General features: G+C 35.7%; 2 protein-coding genes and 1 long non-coding RNA gene across 4 annotated transcripts; 2 read left to right on the forward strand and 1 right to left on the reverse strand.

The window, feature by feature from the left end:
- Positions 1–475: 475 nt before the first annotated feature.
- Positions 476–1,521, forward strand: LOC125216984. The gene is made up of 2 exons (XR_007175537.1): positions 476–583; positions 903–1,521. It is a non-coding gene; the product is annotated as an uncharacterized LOC125216984 (long non-coding RNA).
- Positions 1,522–1,611: 90 nt separating this feature from the next.
- LOC125216982 (probable serine/threonine-protein kinase DDB_G0291350) lies at positions 1,612–5,677 on the reverse strand. The gene is made up of 6 exons (XM_048118786.1): positions 5,314–5,677; positions 4,447–4,589; positions 3,117–3,260; positions 2,597–2,782; positions 2,137–2,261; positions 1,612–2,034 (listed from the first exon to the last, which is right to left on the reverse strand). The coding sequence occupies exons 1-6, from the start codon at positions 5,522–5,524 to the stop codon at positions 1,809–1,811; spliced, it is 1,035 nt and encodes a 344-aa protein (XP_047974743.1). The 5' UTR covers positions 5,525–5,677; the 3' UTR covers positions 1,612–1,808.
- Positions 5,678–10,343: 4,666 nt separating this feature from the next.
- Positions 10,344–17,152, forward strand: LOC125216981. Of its 2 annotated transcripts, none has more exons than XM_048118784.1 (14): positions 10,344–10,521; positions 11,570–11,660; positions 11,827–11,911; positions 12,122–12,206; positions 12,582–12,651; positions 12,950–13,019; positions 14,643–14,688; positions 14,785–15,031; positions 15,122–15,327; positions 15,435–15,509; positions 16,193–16,262; positions 16,352–16,432; positions 16,617–16,696; positions 16,783–17,152. In XM_048118784.1, exons 1-14 carry the CDS (start codon positions 10,406–10,408, stop codon positions 16,859–16,861), a joined length of 1,401 nt encoding a protein of 466 aa, XP_047974741.1. In that variant the 5' UTR covers positions 10,344–10,405; the 3' UTR covers positions 16,862–17,152. The 2 variants fall into 2 exon arrangements, with proteins under 2 accessions (XP_047974741.1, XP_047974742.1); XM_048118785.1 differs by having other exon boundaries at positions 10,466–10,521; positions 11,570–11,743.
- Positions 17,153–18,462: the final 1,310 nt, after the last annotated feature.

An 18,462-nucleotide genomic window follows, 5' to 3' on the forward strand; every position in this document is an offset into this window, starting at 1 on the left:
TTAAGAAAAAGGTGATTAGAGTATAAAGTGTATTGCCCTACATGTGTTCTCAGAGAGAGGAGCGAGAAGTCTGAGACAATTACAGCCCTTATTGTTTCCTAAATGGAATGAGACAACTCAAAAAGGAAAGTGAGACACATCGAATGGGACAGAGGGAGTATGTACAGACGTTTTAATTTGTCTTGCATTCTACCTCACCCAGAGTTCAATGGAGAAATGATGCATTTTTATTAATTCCAAAGGAAATAAATCTCTATTGAAATTACTATGATACTGAAATCTCGCAGTCCTTGTCTCATATTCGTTGAAATTCTTGCAGTAAACATTTATTACACACCAAAGCCTTATTATAATCTGTTATTATGTTGTTGATGGATAAAGTTACTTATCTCACTCTTGCAGGAGAGCATAAGAAATTATTATCTTTTAGTAAACCGATTGAGTTCGACCCAATCAAACAGCACAGACACTTTGCCCCTGGATTTTGTCTACTGGAAAATCTGCTCCTGGATGGCTACAGACACTATCAGCTTTAGAAGAAAACAAGGAGCTCAGCAATGTGTGTTCATCAAGCTTGGTAGAGGTAATGAACTGCAGTATCAGTCATTGTTAGAGCTTTTCTGGCCTTTCTAATTAGCGCTGAAACCTATTCAACTGTCAGATCTGCTAAGAGAAATGGGGGAAGGCACAGGTCTAACCCAAGTTTAGTTTCAAAATGAGGACATCTCTTCCTGGGAAAAATAACAGCTTTCCTGCTTATAAACCTTAAAACATTACTGACACCCAACATCCTTAAGATACTTGACCTGCAATGACTCCTAAGAGCGCACATGCGTGTCGTGTGATTTGCTTTGCTTTCTCTTGGCGCATCTTCATTTGGTTACTTATATTTGATTGTGTAGGTGGATGACCCACTTGAGTCTGTGAGGACACTATTCACATCTCCTGACAAGAAGAGAGCCAAAATTTGTGGTGGGAGCTGTTAAATTACCACTCGTAACATCTTTGTGTCTTAAATTAGTCTTCTGAAAGCGGTGGACACTCTGGCTTCCCTCAGCATCAGAGCCCTTCAACTCCTACAACTTGTGACCTGCCAATTTCTTCTTTGTTTCCCCTTATTCTTGAAGAAAATTTTACTTAGCAGGGAGTAGTAGGATTGGCTAGAACAGAAATTTTTAGGTGAGATTTTCATAATCACCTCATAGCTGGTTTGTATCATCATTAATATGTTTGCTCATAGACTCTTTCAACTGTAGAAGTTGAAGGAAATGGCTTGCTATCCCACAAATATACCTTTTTCTCTGTAGATCATGTTCGATTTATGTTCTTAACGAAATCGAGGCGGACGAGGGGATTACGATTGGGAGATGTGGAGGCCGAGAGGAGCGGGAATCATGGTTTTTGTTGGGTTGAGATTATCTGCTTGGAATATGAACGTTGATTGATGTTTGTGGATAGATAAATTCACTTGGATCATTTATCTTCATTCCAATATTAATCTTTTAGTTTTGCTGTTTTTCATTTTTTTATTTTATTTTAGTTTTTACTTTTACAATGATTAATCATGATTTATATCAATTAAAGTTAAATATCTGTAAATTGTTACTCACGTAATAAAAATTGTATCACGTATAATTCATCCATAGATCAATTATTTGGAGATTTAAACATGTACAATGCCGACAAAACTTACATAATTTATGCTATATCTCAAACAAAATTAATGTATCATAGATAGGCAAACAGTTAAAACGGCGCTCCATACAACTCATTCCATCACCCAACAATAATTCTTCCTTGCAATTTCTTCAATCAGAAAACTTTGAGACCAACTTTTCCACATGAATTATGATATCGTCAATCCGAGGCCGGACCGTAGCTTGGGACTGCAACATCCATTTTACAAACTGGTGAAGTGCATCTGGGTAAGGTGGATTGGGACCGGCTGGCCACTTTACTTGGGCGTTTACGATAGCAAGTTGTAAGCTCCCACCTGATTCTCCGAGTGCATATTCAAAAGGAGACTCACCATACCTGGAAAATGCATCATTCGATATGTGAAATTCTCTTGGTGATTATACATAGACAAATGATGCTGAAGACTTGATGTCCAGATAAGGAAAAAACAGTTCTTACATTATGGCAAACAACGTGCAGCCTAACGACCAGATATCAGTCCTCTCATCTATGTCTGCATGACTTGGGCAATCCCACAATTCAGGAGCTCGGAATGGAGCAGAACAGTGTTCGGAAGCCCACTCCTACATGATCGACATTAATAGATTATAAGAAAATGTAACAATGAAATGCAAACCACGACCAATATGACAGTTTAATTTATTGATGAGATATGGCAGTAGAAAGGGAAAAAAGGGCACCAAATTGGTCTGCATATATATGATTAGTTCAGATTATATTTAAATTACCAGATACCAAATTGAAAAGCTCTTAAAGTTGGGGACACAAAACAGGATTAACCATAACATCCTATGATGATCGAAATTAAATAATTCAATGAATGATTTGAGGATTTTAAGCAGCAACTGACATGGCGAAGTATAAGAATGCAATGCTAGCTTTAAAATTAAAATGGAACCTGAAGTTGTAATGCTTCTGAACGACTACGGATTTGCTTTCTTGCAGGACGGGCACTACCAAAATCCATCAATATGGCTACAGGTGGGTGGCCTTTCCTGCGTGTCACAAGGACATTGCCAGGTTTGACATCATTATGTGCATAGGGAGGGTCAAAACTGTGCATATGCTTAAGTCCTGCACAAAGCTGCAGATGAACAATATGCTGGTAAATTGTTTCTTCATACTTTGATACAAGTATAGCCATAGAGAGATATGTCACTGCGTATTAACTGTTAAGTTTTTTTTTTATTTCCAAACATCCCGATGCAACAATTTTAACTTCATATGCAGTAGAAGACTGGAACTCCACACTGAATGCTTACCAACAATACTGCAACACAGTAGCATGAATGCATGTTTCGAAAGATGTCTTTTAAACATTTTCTGAAAATAAAAAAGTACCTTAGCATAGAACCAACATACATGATATACACCTAATGTTCAGCAAAATGGAGGTATAATTCTTCCTTCATATTTACCTGATGAAGTATCTTAAGCACATCCGAGGTGGAAAAGAACTCCTTCTTAGCTTTCATAGCCGTGGTGTTGTCCAATAATGTTCCGTCCAAATGAACAGGAAACAACAAGTAAGCTTCATGCTTCCAGGACTGATCTTGTGAAGTCTGATCAACAGAACAGATTGTTATTCAGATAACTAATCCTGTGAGAATAAAAAGATGCACTTAAGGAAGAGCAAGGATCTTTTCCTTGAAACAAATGATATGTCATTCATGATTCACCATCTATCACTTTCCAATATATTAAAATAAAAATCCGTAGCAAGATCTTGCCAAGAATAATGTAAAATTGGAATGTGTATAGAAGAATTTTATCACTTCATGGGCCAATCACTTTGTTCACTTTTCAGATCTGATTTTTTAAATATAATATTTGTTTCACACCTGTAAAGCATTTACATCTAAAAGAAATCCTTATAATGGCCAAACATACTCGCAAAATTAAAACCCAAAGATGATACTATTGACTTTCATTATTAGAAAAGTGGCCCAAAAGTTAATAAAACTTGGAGTACTGCAGCCTTCAAAATGAGTTAATACTATTAGGAGGCGTTTGATCTAGGTAAGAAGGGATGACTGATAAAATATCCTAACTTAATCAAATGTTCGGTTTGCAAGATTAGGCCCAAGCTGGATAACTCGGCCCACGCCTTAAATTCAATTGGATGATTAATTTATCACTCCAAATTGGGTTGATGATTTAATCATCCTTCATTCTAAATGCAAAAGTCCAATACCCTCACAATAATAATTATTGGTTATTTTTGTCCTTGATTTTATGTACTTTTTGCATGATTATAAAAAAGGAATCCTAATTTTTTTTATTATTATTTTTGCATTTTAGCCGTAATCCTTCCATTTATCATACAACAATCAAGCAATCCAACCACAAAACTTAATAAGCCATTCCAACTCTATTCCATCACTCCTACTCATCTAATCCATAATTCCCTTACAAGATAAAAAGAAATCCAATTGCAGAGCAACTGCTCCAATAAGTATCTTGCTAGCGAAACATATTATTTATTTCAATAAAAATATAAAAGAAAATTTTAATCTGTCATATTGCAACTCAGAATCACTAAGAACGGGCCACCTGGCTGGATCTGTTTACATCACTTCTCCCATACAGCATGCAAGTGTATAGTACTAAAAGGTTTCAAGTTAATTGCCTCCTTAATCAGAATATCTCACTTCAGCTCAAAGCTGTAACCTTTCTATCAAACATCAAATACATGCTTGCTGGTATGAAATGATAAAGACCGCAGAAACCAACGAGAACAGCAATTACCTTGACTGCAATGATTGCATGATCCAGAAGAGGAAGCAAATTAGGATGGTTAAACTGAGATGAAACACGTATTTCATCCCTCACCATCTCTAGCTGATCGCTGTTTTGAATCAGCACTTTCTTCATTGCATATGTTCCATCACCTGCATAATGAAACACACCATGTAGAGTCAAATCCGAGCATTGTTATGCCTACGCAGCTGAACTCAACCATGCCTCCTCTAAAACAGATAAGTATGAACCAAGGTACTTCTCACGGAGCTGAACTCAACCATGCCTTTAATTGTAAAATTTAGCCATAATTTTTTCCATTTAACTACTACACTACTACACAGTCTGAGTAGACTTTGGGCTGCTCCTCTACTTCTATCCTATATGAAACTGATTAGATTAACCTTATAGGCAAGAAGTTCTTACTCGATTGGCTACCTATCCAAACAAGTTCTCAGTCATCTTTTTGCATCATCAATTGAGCAATTCAAGTAGCTAAATAGCTTATCACATCTTCTTGTCATCAATTGAGCAATTCAAGTAGCTAAATAGCTTATCACATCTTCTTGTCCAAGCAGATCCAACTTTAGTTCGTCACAAATTAACTAAATAGTAATTACCAACTTCACACTTGCAGATCCTACTTAAATTTAGCAATACATAAGCCCTACGATATTTTACAAACAGTAGATCCTAACACAACATCAAATTCTAAGCAGGGAACTCCATACGTCTCATTAATCTATTCTATCACTTACTGCAGCGTATAAAGTTAATTCAATCAACAACTCGAGTAAAAATCGAATCACCAATAGACACAAAACACTAGCAAAACCCCAAAAACCGCGGATCAGGCGATGGAATGTGAAAAATTACCGGAGATATGCGAAGAATCCTTGATTTTGGCGGAAATGCCAGCGGCAGGATTGGAAGGATCGGAGATGAGCTCCTTGACGAGGAAAACGAAGGCAAAGCCGCCCTCTCCGAGCTGGCGTAGAATCCTGAAACGGTTCTCGTTGATCCAAACATCACCACCGCCATTGACGGCGTCGTAGAGAGCATTCAAACCGGAGAACGAGCACCCCATCTCTCTCTCCGATTCTCAATCAGAGAGAATCACTAACTCCGTCGAACTCGAATCCCCAATTCAAAGCAGAATCAGAGATCTGCGCCTATTTGTTTAAGAGATTGAGACTCGCGCACGCACCTTCCATTTTCTATAACGTCTTTGTAGCTTGCTGCAATAAACAAATGGAAACATTATACAATAATGTTGTAATTAATTCACATAAATAAATATTGCCAAAATATGGAAACATGATGTCATTATTTCGCACATAAATACTTGATTTTGTAAGCTGAAATATTAAATACACGGAACTGAAAAATTTATTACCGATGTTAGAGATTTTCATACCTAAATGCACTCTAATCTCCTATAAAGTAAATAAAAATAATATGTTTACTTATTTTTCATATTTATGTGTACATATAATTTTATTTGAACTATTTTTCTATATATTTTTTTCTTTTTTTCCTCTGTGAAAAAAACATTCATTTTGTAAAAGATGATTGAAAGTTTAGTGGAGTATTATTCCCAACTAGAAAGCAAAAAGATAAATACGAATTCTTTATACAAAAATTAATTACATTACCTTATTTTTTTAGGAATTTGATACTTTTTTTATACCCAATTTATCATTATTTTTTATTTTTAGTTGTGATAAATATATACTTATTTACCATGTTGATTTTGTTAAAGATGTAGATGTGTACATTATTGGAATCCCAGGCATTTAGAGTTAGAGTTGTAAATCTTTAATCTGATAAACTTAATCCACCAGTCCAAACGGACTAGTCCAATTAGCCCAATTTCTAATTGAGTTATAATTTTTCAGCTCTAATCATTTAATTTTAGTCGACTTATCGGGCGGTCCATTAGTTCAAATTAAACTTCTAACATCCATATACCAACAGCAAGCCACTTGCCATAAATTGGTATGCAATACTTTTAATACCTCCGTTCCTCAAATTTTTACACAATTTACTATTTTGGTCTGTCCCTAAAAATTTGACGCACTTCACTTTTTACCATTTTTTTTAGTGGATCTCATATTCCACTAACTCATTTTATTATAAAACTAATACTTTAAAAGTAGGACCCACATCTCACCAACTTTTTCAATTCATTTTCCATTACATTTCTTAAAATTCGTGTCAGGTCAAAATGTGTCAAATTTGGAAAACGGAGATAGTAATATTTAGTAAATTGAAAGTAGTGTTTCTTAGTAGAATTAAAAATTTATACACGTATTAATTTCAAGAGAAACTATATAGGAGTATAAAAAGTTATTTAATCGAATTACTAAGCGGCAACAAGAGAAAATATACTAGTACTTAGTTAAGTAAGGCTATAGGGTTTTCCCGTGGTAAAACTGCGACCTTTTTAGTTTTTACTATTACAAGCAACAATACTACTATGAAGTTTAAGTTGAAGCAACAGTCATATTTTCCAGTCAAAGATTTAGTCATACAGTGCATTAATTAATCTCACATATTATAAGGTAATTTTTTGCTATTACTTTCCATACTTACCCTATATATACACCTTATGCGCGCGCGGTATTCATCAAACTCAAACACAAATCAAATCTTTCCTTCTCAATCATCTCAGCAAATCAAATCTTTCCTTCTCAGAAATCAACTCGATGGGGCGAAGAAAGTTGAAAGTGGAGTTTATTGAGAAGCAGAAATCACGGCTCCTAACTCTGAAGAACAGAAAGGAGGGGTTGAAGAAGAAACTCCACCAACTCACTACTCTCTGCGACGTCCCCGCCTTCATGATCGTCCGCGACCCCACCACCGACTCCACCTTCCTCTGGCCGGAGGATTCCGCCCAAATCCGCCGCCTAATCGACTCCTACAAGGCCGATCCCGGCGCCGTTAGAACCTACAGGGTTTCCGATTTCTTCAACGAGCGGCAGGGGGAACTCGCGAAGCTGCAGAAGAAGAAATTGGAGACCGAATTAGGCACCTGGGACGATCGCCTCCACCTCATGGACGAGTCCCAGTTGCGGGAATTGGGCGCGGCGGTGCGATCAAGAATCGCCTTCGCGATGATCAACAAGGAGAAGGAGAGCAATGAGATGCTTTATTTGGGCGAATTTGTTGATCAAGATGGAATCTTTGAGATTGCTGATGGTATGGCTGGGATAAGCGCCGATGATCTACTTCCGGTGCCGGAATTCTACTGCCCGCCGCCTCTGAACATCGACAGCAACAATGTGGTGCCTGATTTGGAAAAGTTTGAAGGCATTGTTGATCAAGATGGCGGATATTCTATTGCTGATGTTATGGATTTTGCGATGAGGGCTAATGCTCCTCTGAATCTGCCTCAAGATGGAAACTTTTCTGTTGCTGATGTTATGGATGCGATGAGCGCCAACGGTCAGCTTCCGTTGCCCGGATACTACTGCCCGCCGATGTTCATGGATCACAGTTATCTCAACCAAGGCTACTGCTCTTCAATGGATCAGAATGTGGATTGGTTTGGTGGGGATGATGGTGGTGACTTAGTTACCTAGCATAGATTTCTCTGCCACCAGATGCTGCTACTTTGGAATTTTGTCATGTAGTAACTGTTTATAGCCAACAATTCTTTGGAGTTTTGTCAATGTAATTGTTTATGTTTTTGAGGGCCATGAATTAATTCTTTGCCCCTTTGAAATTGTGTCAGTGTAACTGATTATGTTGTTAATCCTTACTTTGGCTCAACTTTTGTCAGTAAACTTTGTTTCTACACAATTTCTTTGTAAATTCAGGCCATTGGTAGTCTGCAGCAGTTTCTGTAACCATTTTCAGCTATTCTTCTTTCAACTTATTGAATAGCCCTTGGTTTCAGCTGTTCTCATCAATGGGTAGAATTAGCCCAATAATTCTCCTCATGATAATGATAGTGATATTTTCCAACTTGGATTACTACAGCTTGTGATTAGGTGTGTGATGAAGAGGCCATCATTTTCCTCAGTCTCTGCTTCTCACACATTCCAGAGGCAGCTGCATGACTCTGGCCTCGACCAGTCTCTGATCGATGCTCTGCCACTTTTTTTTACCACAAAAACATCATAGGATTAAGGCGCCATTAGATTGTGTAGTACATGTTTGTCTATCTGAATTCTCATTTCTTGACAAGCTCAAGGTTGTGCCTTCGACATCCACAGCATTGAAACATGGCTGCTGTTGAATTCGACAAGGTTACTTCTGCAATTTCACTGACACTGATAAATCTGAATCTACATATCATAACAAAGTGTACAATCATAAGCAAGAAAGATGAGTAAACATCCTTCTGTCATCGATCTAAAATGAGAAAACAGATCAGTAATGCCAATGTGCATCCTAGTCTAGTCTGAGAGATTAGGCTTATTTGAAGCCAAAGAAAAGAAAAAAGTGAAAAAAGATAAGAGGAGAAAAAGCTTTAATCAAAGCATTCAAATTTTAAATAGTAATTTTCCATTTGAAGCTAGATGGTCAGTTACAAGGCATGCACTACAATCCATAGTTGTAAAATGTCTCATAACAGATTAATAAAACTAATCGAATGGAAGTGAAAAGACAGCATAAATGTGAAGAAGCATATGAGAATCAGAGAGAAATGAAGTTAGCAGCAACATTGATGGTAGGAGATGTTATTCTACAGGTGCTTTTCAATATGTTGTTGGTGACACTAACCTTAAAGCGGCGCTGCCTCGTTGCTGTAGCGTTGCAACGAGGGATAAAGCGCAATTTGGCAGTGAGGAAGCAGATGAGAAAAAGATTGGTGCAAGGAGTAGAGTTGATAGCTTCTCTGTATCTAATATTTTTCTATGGTCCAACAAAGACAAGTTCCACTTTTTGGCAATAGGCATGCCAATTCACAAATTACGATTGTAATTTTTTTTGGATATAAATATAATTGAAGTAATTTATAAGTAAATACTTATTATAACTAATATAATCAGTGGTGGACGCAGAATTTTGTAATTGAAGGTCGTGTTAGATATGCTTGTAGCCCGAATGCACACCTCGATTTAGTATATTAAGGTATTCTTCTACTATATCAATTCGTTATAATTAAACTTTAATCAATCCCTAATCAAAATTTAACCATACTTGCAATTCTTAATTAAAACTATTTCTTGGATTGCTTATCTAAATTAAGTCAAGCTGCCAAAACACAAATCAAACATAAGTATACTATATTAATAAATGGGAAACGTTGCCGTACCTATGTACATTCGCCCATTTTAAAAATTTAAGAATGTTGCTAAAAAGTGTTAACTATAATTTGGAAATTTCTTAAAACTAGCGAAAAAATGTACTGTAACTACCACAATGAAAAAAAAAAAAGGATTCATAATATTGAAACCCCTTAAATTATGATAACTATCCTAAGAGCATCTTCAATGAGAGAGGAAAATAGAGAGATAAACTAATATAACTATCCTATTTACCTTTTCTTTATTAAAAATCATTCTCATTCTCCAAGGGGAGAGGTAGTTGAAAAGGTATTATACGTTTTCCCATTTTAAGGAGGTATCTTTACCTCTCCATTGATAGAGAGGTAAAATCATACTCCAAAGGGGAAGGTATTTGAGAAAGTATTACACTTTTATGTATTTTTAATGTTTTTTTACTATTATTTTATTTTTTAAAAATGATATACATTTCTATATACCTTTTATCCTTGGAGTTATTGATTTTTAGGAAGGTATATTGCACTTTTTGAGAAGGTATCTTCTCATTTACCTTCTTTCATTGGAGTTGCTCTAACATAAGCCAGGCAATTAGTAAAATATCATTTATATTAAAAATCATATAAAAAAGATATAAGTAAATACAAAATCAATTGCATTTAATCAAAGATGTTTATACAAAGACAGTTGGTGCTTGGTAAATATCTGTATCCGGCGTGTGCAGAGGGGGAGAGATGACCTGGACCAGAGTGGCCAAGTCGCTGCAGGGAGTGGCAGCGCACACTTTGCTTCTCTTATTCACGCTGCTGCTTGTTTTCAAGCTCGATCATACCGTTTCCTACTCTTGGTGGTATGATTTCATTTCTTTCCCCAATTGTCTACAACCCTTATGATTTATATATGTGTTTTATCTTGGGGGATGTTTTTGCGCATTTGCTCATTGAATTCTACATACCGGTTGTTTAATGTTTTTTGTGTTAGTTTTTGGGTTGCCAAAGAATTGTTGAATTATTCATTGGGATAAATAAATTTGGCAGACCAAACCCGAGTCAAAGCCTAATACTACTACCTCTTTTATCTTACTATAATTTAGTTATGCCTGTTTAAGTTTGACATGCCATCAGGAAAGTCTAGGGTGCTATGTGTTTGCAAAATAATTGATGATGGTCGTTTCAAAAATATATTTGTGCATTAGATTGTGAGAATAATACTTTTTTTTTATCACTATAACAAGAGAAGTTACCAAAACAGTGTTGAATAAGAGCAAACAGCATGGGTTTGTGTTAAATCACTAGTGATTGGTATATCTAAGCACCGAAGCTCAGTAGCTTCGGACTCTATTTATTTGTATGAGCATAGAGGAACATATCATACTAAGATAGTTACTTAGTCCTCTAAGAAAAAAATGGCTGCCACGAGTTTAAGCACAAAGTCCGTTATTTTGTTTCGTTCCGGTCATAGAAGGTCGAATCTTGTTCACAATTGAGTGCATTTTGGAAAAACACAATTAGAGGTTGGTGGTGATTCCAATAGATGGAAAAATCTCCTCTGCGTTTGTTTTGGGGGATGGACAAGTTCTGCAAATTTCGTGCTACCAGTTTTTATCTCTTTCACATGTAAAAGGAAAATGGGAGTACATGTTAGTGGTTGCAATTTTTTAAGGGCTGATTTTGTGTAATTGCAATTTTTTAAGGGCTGATTTTGTTGGCTACTACATACTTGTCTTTTGATATGCTTATTAGAATCTAACTGGAATTTTCTTTGCTCATTAACGTTATATGAGCAAGGTTAGTACATAGGTGAAGTTTCCAAAGCAGCTTGTTAGATAATCTATGGGCTTTCCCTGGTCTGTTGCCTTTTTCTATTTATGTAGCCTCATTTATGTATTTTCTATGCAGGGTTATTTTCATTCCGGTGTGGCTATTTCATGCAGTTGTTGCACGAGGAAGATTTTCTCTTCCTGCGCCATCAGTTCCTCATGATCGCCGTGTATGCCACACCTTATGATCGTTCAGAAATATTTCAATAATTTATTTTTTCAAGATTGTGGAGGTGCATCTGTAGGAAAAAATGTAAAACATGCGGCAGTGTGCTAGTTTTTGTACATCTCTTTGTTTTGTATTTGAATATATGTATATGTATTTGTTTTGAATAGTGGGCCCCATGCCATACTGTGGTTGCTGTGCCGCTGCTTGTTACTTTCGAACTGCTTCTTTGTATATATCTCGAGAGTGTAAATGGTAAGAAAGCAAATCTGTTTCGTGAATTTTAGTTCTAGTCAGTATTTCATGTTGATTCTATGAGTTTCCCTGCTAGAAACTTTCGTTCTATTCTCCTTCCTGCTCCTTTTTACATGGCAGTGGTAAGATGAGCTCATTCAACGGATAGAATGCATATTTTTTGCAATTGGTTGTTGATATTTTATTGACGAATGTTTCTTCATATTGCAGTTCATCATTCTGCTTTTGTGCACCTCAAAATTGTCTTCCTTCCTTTGCTGGCCTTTGAGGTTATCATCCTTATTGACAATTTTAGGTACATTATTTCTTCTCTACTCTTCAGTATGTGTAACACCATTCCCTTACAACAAATTGTTGTTTTCAAAATTTATGTGCTAGAAAAAGTTTAGTCATTGCCATTGAACGATGTTATTCCACAAAAAAGTTACTGACTTGATAATCTTTTTACATGCTTCAAACTTTGAACTCTAGTAATAAACGGAAACTACAAAATATGTGTTCATTAAGCTGATGATTTCCTAATGTAATTGAGTCCATGCATAGTGATCCTTGTCCAACAAGTTGTGCCTTAGAGAGACACTTTTTTCTTTCTTGAGCTTTACTTGACTTCATTTGTCAACCCGTTCAATGCATCATGGATTCATGGCGTAAGTTCATGTTTTCTCCTCAGAATGTGCCAGGCTTTGTTACCAGGAGATGATGAAAGTATGAGTGACGAGGCAATATGGGAAACACTTCCTGTAAGTTTCTTTCTGAAACAGAATAAGTGAAGAGTGCCAAAGTTTTTACATTCTCAAGAAGTCTGATTATGTCTCTCATTATTATCCTTCTCCTTAATGCAGTCTATTATTTAGTTAGTGCATGCTTTCACAACTGAGACAAATCTAATCTTTTTTTTTTTGAGCACCCTAGAAGTGACCTGAGTTATTGTGCATAATTTATAGAACTGTGAAGTTGAGGTTCTTAGTTTTATAGTTTTCACTTCCTTCACGATCTGCATTATGAGACTACTTATAATGCCTGCTTTCTTTTCCTCAGCATTTCTGGATTGCAATATCAATGATTTTCTTTGTTGCTGCTACAATATTCACTCTCCTGAAGCTATGTCGTAAGTATCTTCTCTCCTGATTTCCTATGACTTTGAGTATGCTTATTTCGATGTTTGTTATCATGGATGGGACAAGAACATTTGTGCTTTAGATAATATAAACACTCTGTCAGATGACTCACATTCTTGCTAGATCTGACTTTAAGGATGCAATGCTCCGTCAAGTTCCTGTCATCCCGAATCAAATTTTCTTCTCATTTTGCAAATGTTGACAATACTTTCCTTGGATGATTATGTTTATGATGTGGAACCAATAACAACATTGGGATACTAGTTTTGCTGAGTCTGGGTGTTGTTTGACTGGATAGTTTGTCATTTATGAAAGAGACGAAAATAGAGTGAAATTTGGATACTGATAATTGCTGCAAATAATGGATGAGAACAGTGAAGTTGAGTGCAGAAATAAGAAAATTTAGCTGTGCGTCTTATTAAGTGGTACTCTCATTGCATGATTTTTTAATGCTCAAAAGCAGCTTAATTGTTATTAGCAACTGAACTCCGGGACAATTCATTAATTTCATAAATTCAGCAGGATTTATAGGAGAGGATGTAAAACTTCACGTGAGATTGACTGAGGACAAAGAAATTTAGACTAGTTAAGAACTTAAGATGCACCTAAAGAGTAAAAGTACACCAGTTATAATTTTCTGACTAGTGTTAACCTGTCAGAATGATTCGATAGTTATGTGATTCATTGTGAGTTATAGTGTGGTATTTACATATATGCTTGACTGCTTGTACAATTATGTAATTGCCAATGGTGTGACCATGTAAAGCTGGCAGAGAGATAAAGGAATGCACACATGTGCAGAATCAATAATTGTTAAACTGTATTGTTTCATAGTTGTTTCCCAAAAAAGTCTTCAATCTTCAGTCCTAAACTGTTTATTGAGCTGCTTACGAACTTGTATTATTTACCCCATTCCCCCCTCCCTCACAACTTCACTATCTGACTCAAGTTTCCCATTCTGTGTACATTGTTACTGAGAGTTCAAATGTATGGAAATAAACCAGCTATGAGGAGTCATGTGAAACTTTTCAAGTATATTATTTGCATTTAAAATTTTTAATTCATGATGCCATCATCATATCTGTGAAGTCATGCCCATGCAATCATGATTCACTCTTCGAGCTGGGAGTCATTTGGACTCGGGAAAGAGAGGCAGGAGATGAGCTCGGGCTCTTGAGCTAAACTAGCCATTAGAGAAACGGTTATAACTGATTTTTGGCAGCTGTGAAGTTAGTTAGATGCACATGCTTGTAACCTCTCATATATTAGCTTGATGAATCAGTTTAGAACACGCACAAACACACACACACACAACAGTTTGATAGTCGAGCTCTTGCTTGAGATTAGTTGAGAGCGTTTCAAATAGTAGTGAGGATTCATCTTTTCATACTTGATCAATAAACTCCGTCGTTCTTCTCCGTGATGTAGGAAAACTTTTGCCGAACCATGTAATCGTTGAGTGTGCTTTACTTTCTTGTTACTGTGTGTGTTCAATCGGTGATCGAATCCCAACAATATCATTTTATTGCTTGCTTCCCATCTGCATAAATGGTGGTGTGAATTGTTTGATAAGGTTATGTTGTTTTGATTTATCTCAAAATTTGATGATGTAGGTGATGTTGGTGCTCTTGGCTGGTGGGAACTATTCATAAATTACGGGTATCATTCTACTTGAATATTGTTTTACCTCCACAGTTCCATTCTTATGCAGTGTTACACATCTTTAAGATTTGGCCTATTTTATATTTTCTATAGGATTGCCGAATGCTTTGCATTTCTTGTTTGCACAAAATGGTCAAATCCAGTAATTCATAGAAACTCACAAACAAGAGAAGAAAGCTCATCTTCTTCTGCTATTAGATATCTGGACTGTAATAGTGGTTTGGTGGTATCTTCGGATGATCACTTGCAGGGTAGAATTTGTAGCCTGCAAGACATTGGTGGCCACATTATGAAAATTCCAATCATTGTTTTTCAAGTCCTCCTCTGCATGAAGCTGGAGGTACTCACCATGGTTCTTGTAGCTTCTTTCACTGCATTACTGAACAATTTACAATTTAGTAATTAGCTAATTGACTTCATTTTGCATTAGGGAACTCCACCAGGTGCTAAGGACATTCCTCTTGCAGTCGTCTTCTCTCCCATCTTTCTGTTGCAAGGAGCTGCTATCTTGTTTGCTATATTCAGATTAGTAGAGAAAATTATTTTCTTGTTAAGAAATGAGGCACCTGGAGGAAGATATCTTGTATACTCTTCAAGAATACGTGACTTCTTCGGTTTCCTGCATCATGGCTCCAGGTGATGTTTAAAACCATGGTTTTGCACAGTATTCTGTTGCGATCAAATCATGGAACAAGTTTGTGGAGATGATTCTTGTGCTGACAGTATCTTTTTTTTTCTCTCAGGCTGCTTGGTTGGTGGTCTATTGATGAATCAAGCAGAGAAGAGCAGGCTCGCTTGCTCCACGATGGGGCATCAGGGTAAAACTCATCTTATGTTTTAAATTAATTGGATCGTATGCTCTGTAAAGTGCCGAGCACTCAGCTTTGATACTTGAGTAGCCTTTTTAGTTTTGCTCTCACATGGGAGTCTTAATAACTGATAATTGTCTAGTGCTCTATAAAGTAATCCACAAAGTTAAAAAAAAAAAGAAGCTGTCAAATAAAATCCTCAGATCAATCATTATCGTGACTAAAGTATTGAAATAAACTCATAGAAAAACTTTGAAGAGTAGAGCTCTTGGAGTGTGTTGGAAATATGTCTGACAAAGGGTATATCTGCAGTAAACAAAGGATCTATCTAGATCTTCAGAAAATAAAATAGTATGGGAAGCTCATTTTTTCGTGCAATGCAAGATTAACAGCCATGATCTTATGCTATCACGTAACCATGCAACAAATTAATTTTTGGACCTAGTTTTAATGATTGGTATGCCTACTTCTCTAGTTTTGCCTCTCCTGCTCTGAATTCCTTATGATGAGAAATCCATGGCTATATGTCTTTGCTTCTTTTCTTCCTATCTTGTACTCAACTTTATCTGTGATTTGATCAACCTTTTAAGATTCCATCCACAAGTTAATGTTATATGACGTGTCTATAATCAAATCATAACCTATGCAAGTTTAGGAGTTAACAAGCTGATTTTTGAAGTAATGAATGACAGATACAACACTTTCTCCGGTTACCCACCTGAAATAGTGAAGAAAATGCCAAAGAGGGATCTTGCTGAGGAGGTGATTTCATCTACTTAATTCCATTCCCCTCACTACAGCTTTAACTGTGGGTTCAACCTTTTTCAATTTGCACGGTTATATTGTTATAGGTCTGGAGACTTCAAGCAGCACTTGGTGAGCAAACAGAAATTACGAAATTCAGCCAGCAGGAGTATGAGAGACTTCAACATGTATCTGTCTCAATTTTGTCTCTCTCTGTGATACTTCTTCATATACCTTAACCTTTGGCATTTGTGTCTGCTGTCCAGATATTTCGTAACCTAGAAATCTGTTGGACTAAATTTACTTTGTACTATGTGCTTACCATAAAATTCCCATTTAGCAAACTGAATGCCTTGTCACAATATCTGCCAGGAAAAAATTCTGTGTAGAGTCTGCTTTGAGGGAGAGATTTGCATCGTGCTCATTCCTTGTAGGCATCGAATTTTGTGCAGGTATTATATGATTTTCATAGTTGTGTGATTTAGGTAGTTTGTCCTTGAATGAGGTACACTAATATTTGATGTGGTGTGCGTTGCAGCTCCTGCTCTGAGAAATGTAGGAAATGCCCAATTTGCCGTGTGTCTATAGAGGAATGCTTGCCTGTATATGACGTATAGCCCAGGTAGATTGCTCGCCTTGACTCATATGCAGGACTCTTCATTTTTTTAAGGGTAGAAACTTAGATGGATGGATGGAGTGAAGATAGTATCCTCCCAAAATCTAGCAATACAAGGTAGTTTTCTCCCAAAATCTAGCAATACGAGGTTAATTGTTATTGCTAGACTTCGACAACAACTAACTGGAGTTAGAGATTAACTGTTTCTGTGCTTTGCTTTTTACCTGTACATATAAGCTGTTCAAAATTGGGGTAAATCTGTAATATAATAATGTTGCTCCTTTTGTTCGTAGTGTTTACTAATTTTTTTCTTGCCAAAAGTTGGATTTATCATTTCATGACAGCTTGAAAAGGTGTATTGCTATTGGACGCTTTCTATATAAGTATATAGAGGTATTGCTATTTGAGACCTGTGTCTTGAATAATAACCAAAAACTAATAATTATAGAAGGATATGATAATTAATCTAATGGATATGAATAATGTCACATACCACAAATGATTTGAACCTAAAATCATAGTCTAGTTATCTAAACACAAAATCAATTTTGATGATTCTCTTTTTTCGAAATATCATTTAATTACTATAGAAATCAATATATCTCATAAAATAATTTAATGTTTCAAATTTCACATGATTTTTATGATATAGTAATTTTTCTTCACAAAACATGTAGTATCAAATAAATGTAATCTTACATGAATTTTAACAAATGCTAAATTGCACATGCATATATACATAAATTAGGATGATCGTTATAAATATGGTTTTAGGTTGGAGTTATGATGATACTTCGTGGTTGTTACAAATAAATAAGATAAACAGATCTAGTTGACCGACTAGAAAATTAATCAACTAAACAAATAATTGCATAGTGATTGTTATATTGATCATGTATAATTGGTATGATAACTAGGCCTGAAAATTTAATCCGCGGGTTTCGGGTATTCCCGACTCAGTCCCATTATCCGACGGGTTTTGGGTACCCGAAACTCGAAATTATGGGTTTGGGTACGGGTTTGGGTAGTTAATGTTAGGATTCTTCGAGTTTAGGGTACCCGAATAATACCCGATTAAACCCGATTAATTATGTATTTGTGATAAATATTTTGGGTTATAAAGTTCTTAGTTTACTATTTGGATTATGTTTGGTCGCTTTGACATTATTTAGATTATGTTTGGTTGTTTTGACATTTTATTGTTCTATTATCTCGACTTTAATAGTACTTCTTTACATTCGTGTTCGATTCATGTTGCATTATTTATGTTCTTACTTGTTATCTTTTGAAAATATATAGTTAATTAGTTATGCTTTCTCCATTTTATTTACATGTTCATTTAATGTCTTAAAAAATTATTTTAATCTCCTTTATGTTGCAATTTATACCAAAAAAAAAATAATTTAAAATTAAGTAGTGTCTATTTGTTTATGTCTATTTTATAGAATATAGAATTATAATCAATAAATAGTAATATTGTGTTATTTTTAATAATTTCTATTCTGATCACAATTTAATTTATATAAAAGAATAAATTTTAAATATAATAATTCTGGGTTTATGGGTACCCGAATTCACATACGGGTCGGATATTGGGTATGA

Source organism: Salvia hispanica, chromosome 3 (assembly GCF_023119035.1).
Source record: "Salvia hispanica cultivar TCC Black 2014 chromosome 3, UniMelb_Shisp_WGS_1.0, whole genome shotgun sequence".
Lineage (NCBI taxonomy): Eukaryota > Viridiplantae > Streptophyta > Magnoliopsida > Lamiales > Lamiaceae > Salvia > Salvia hispanica.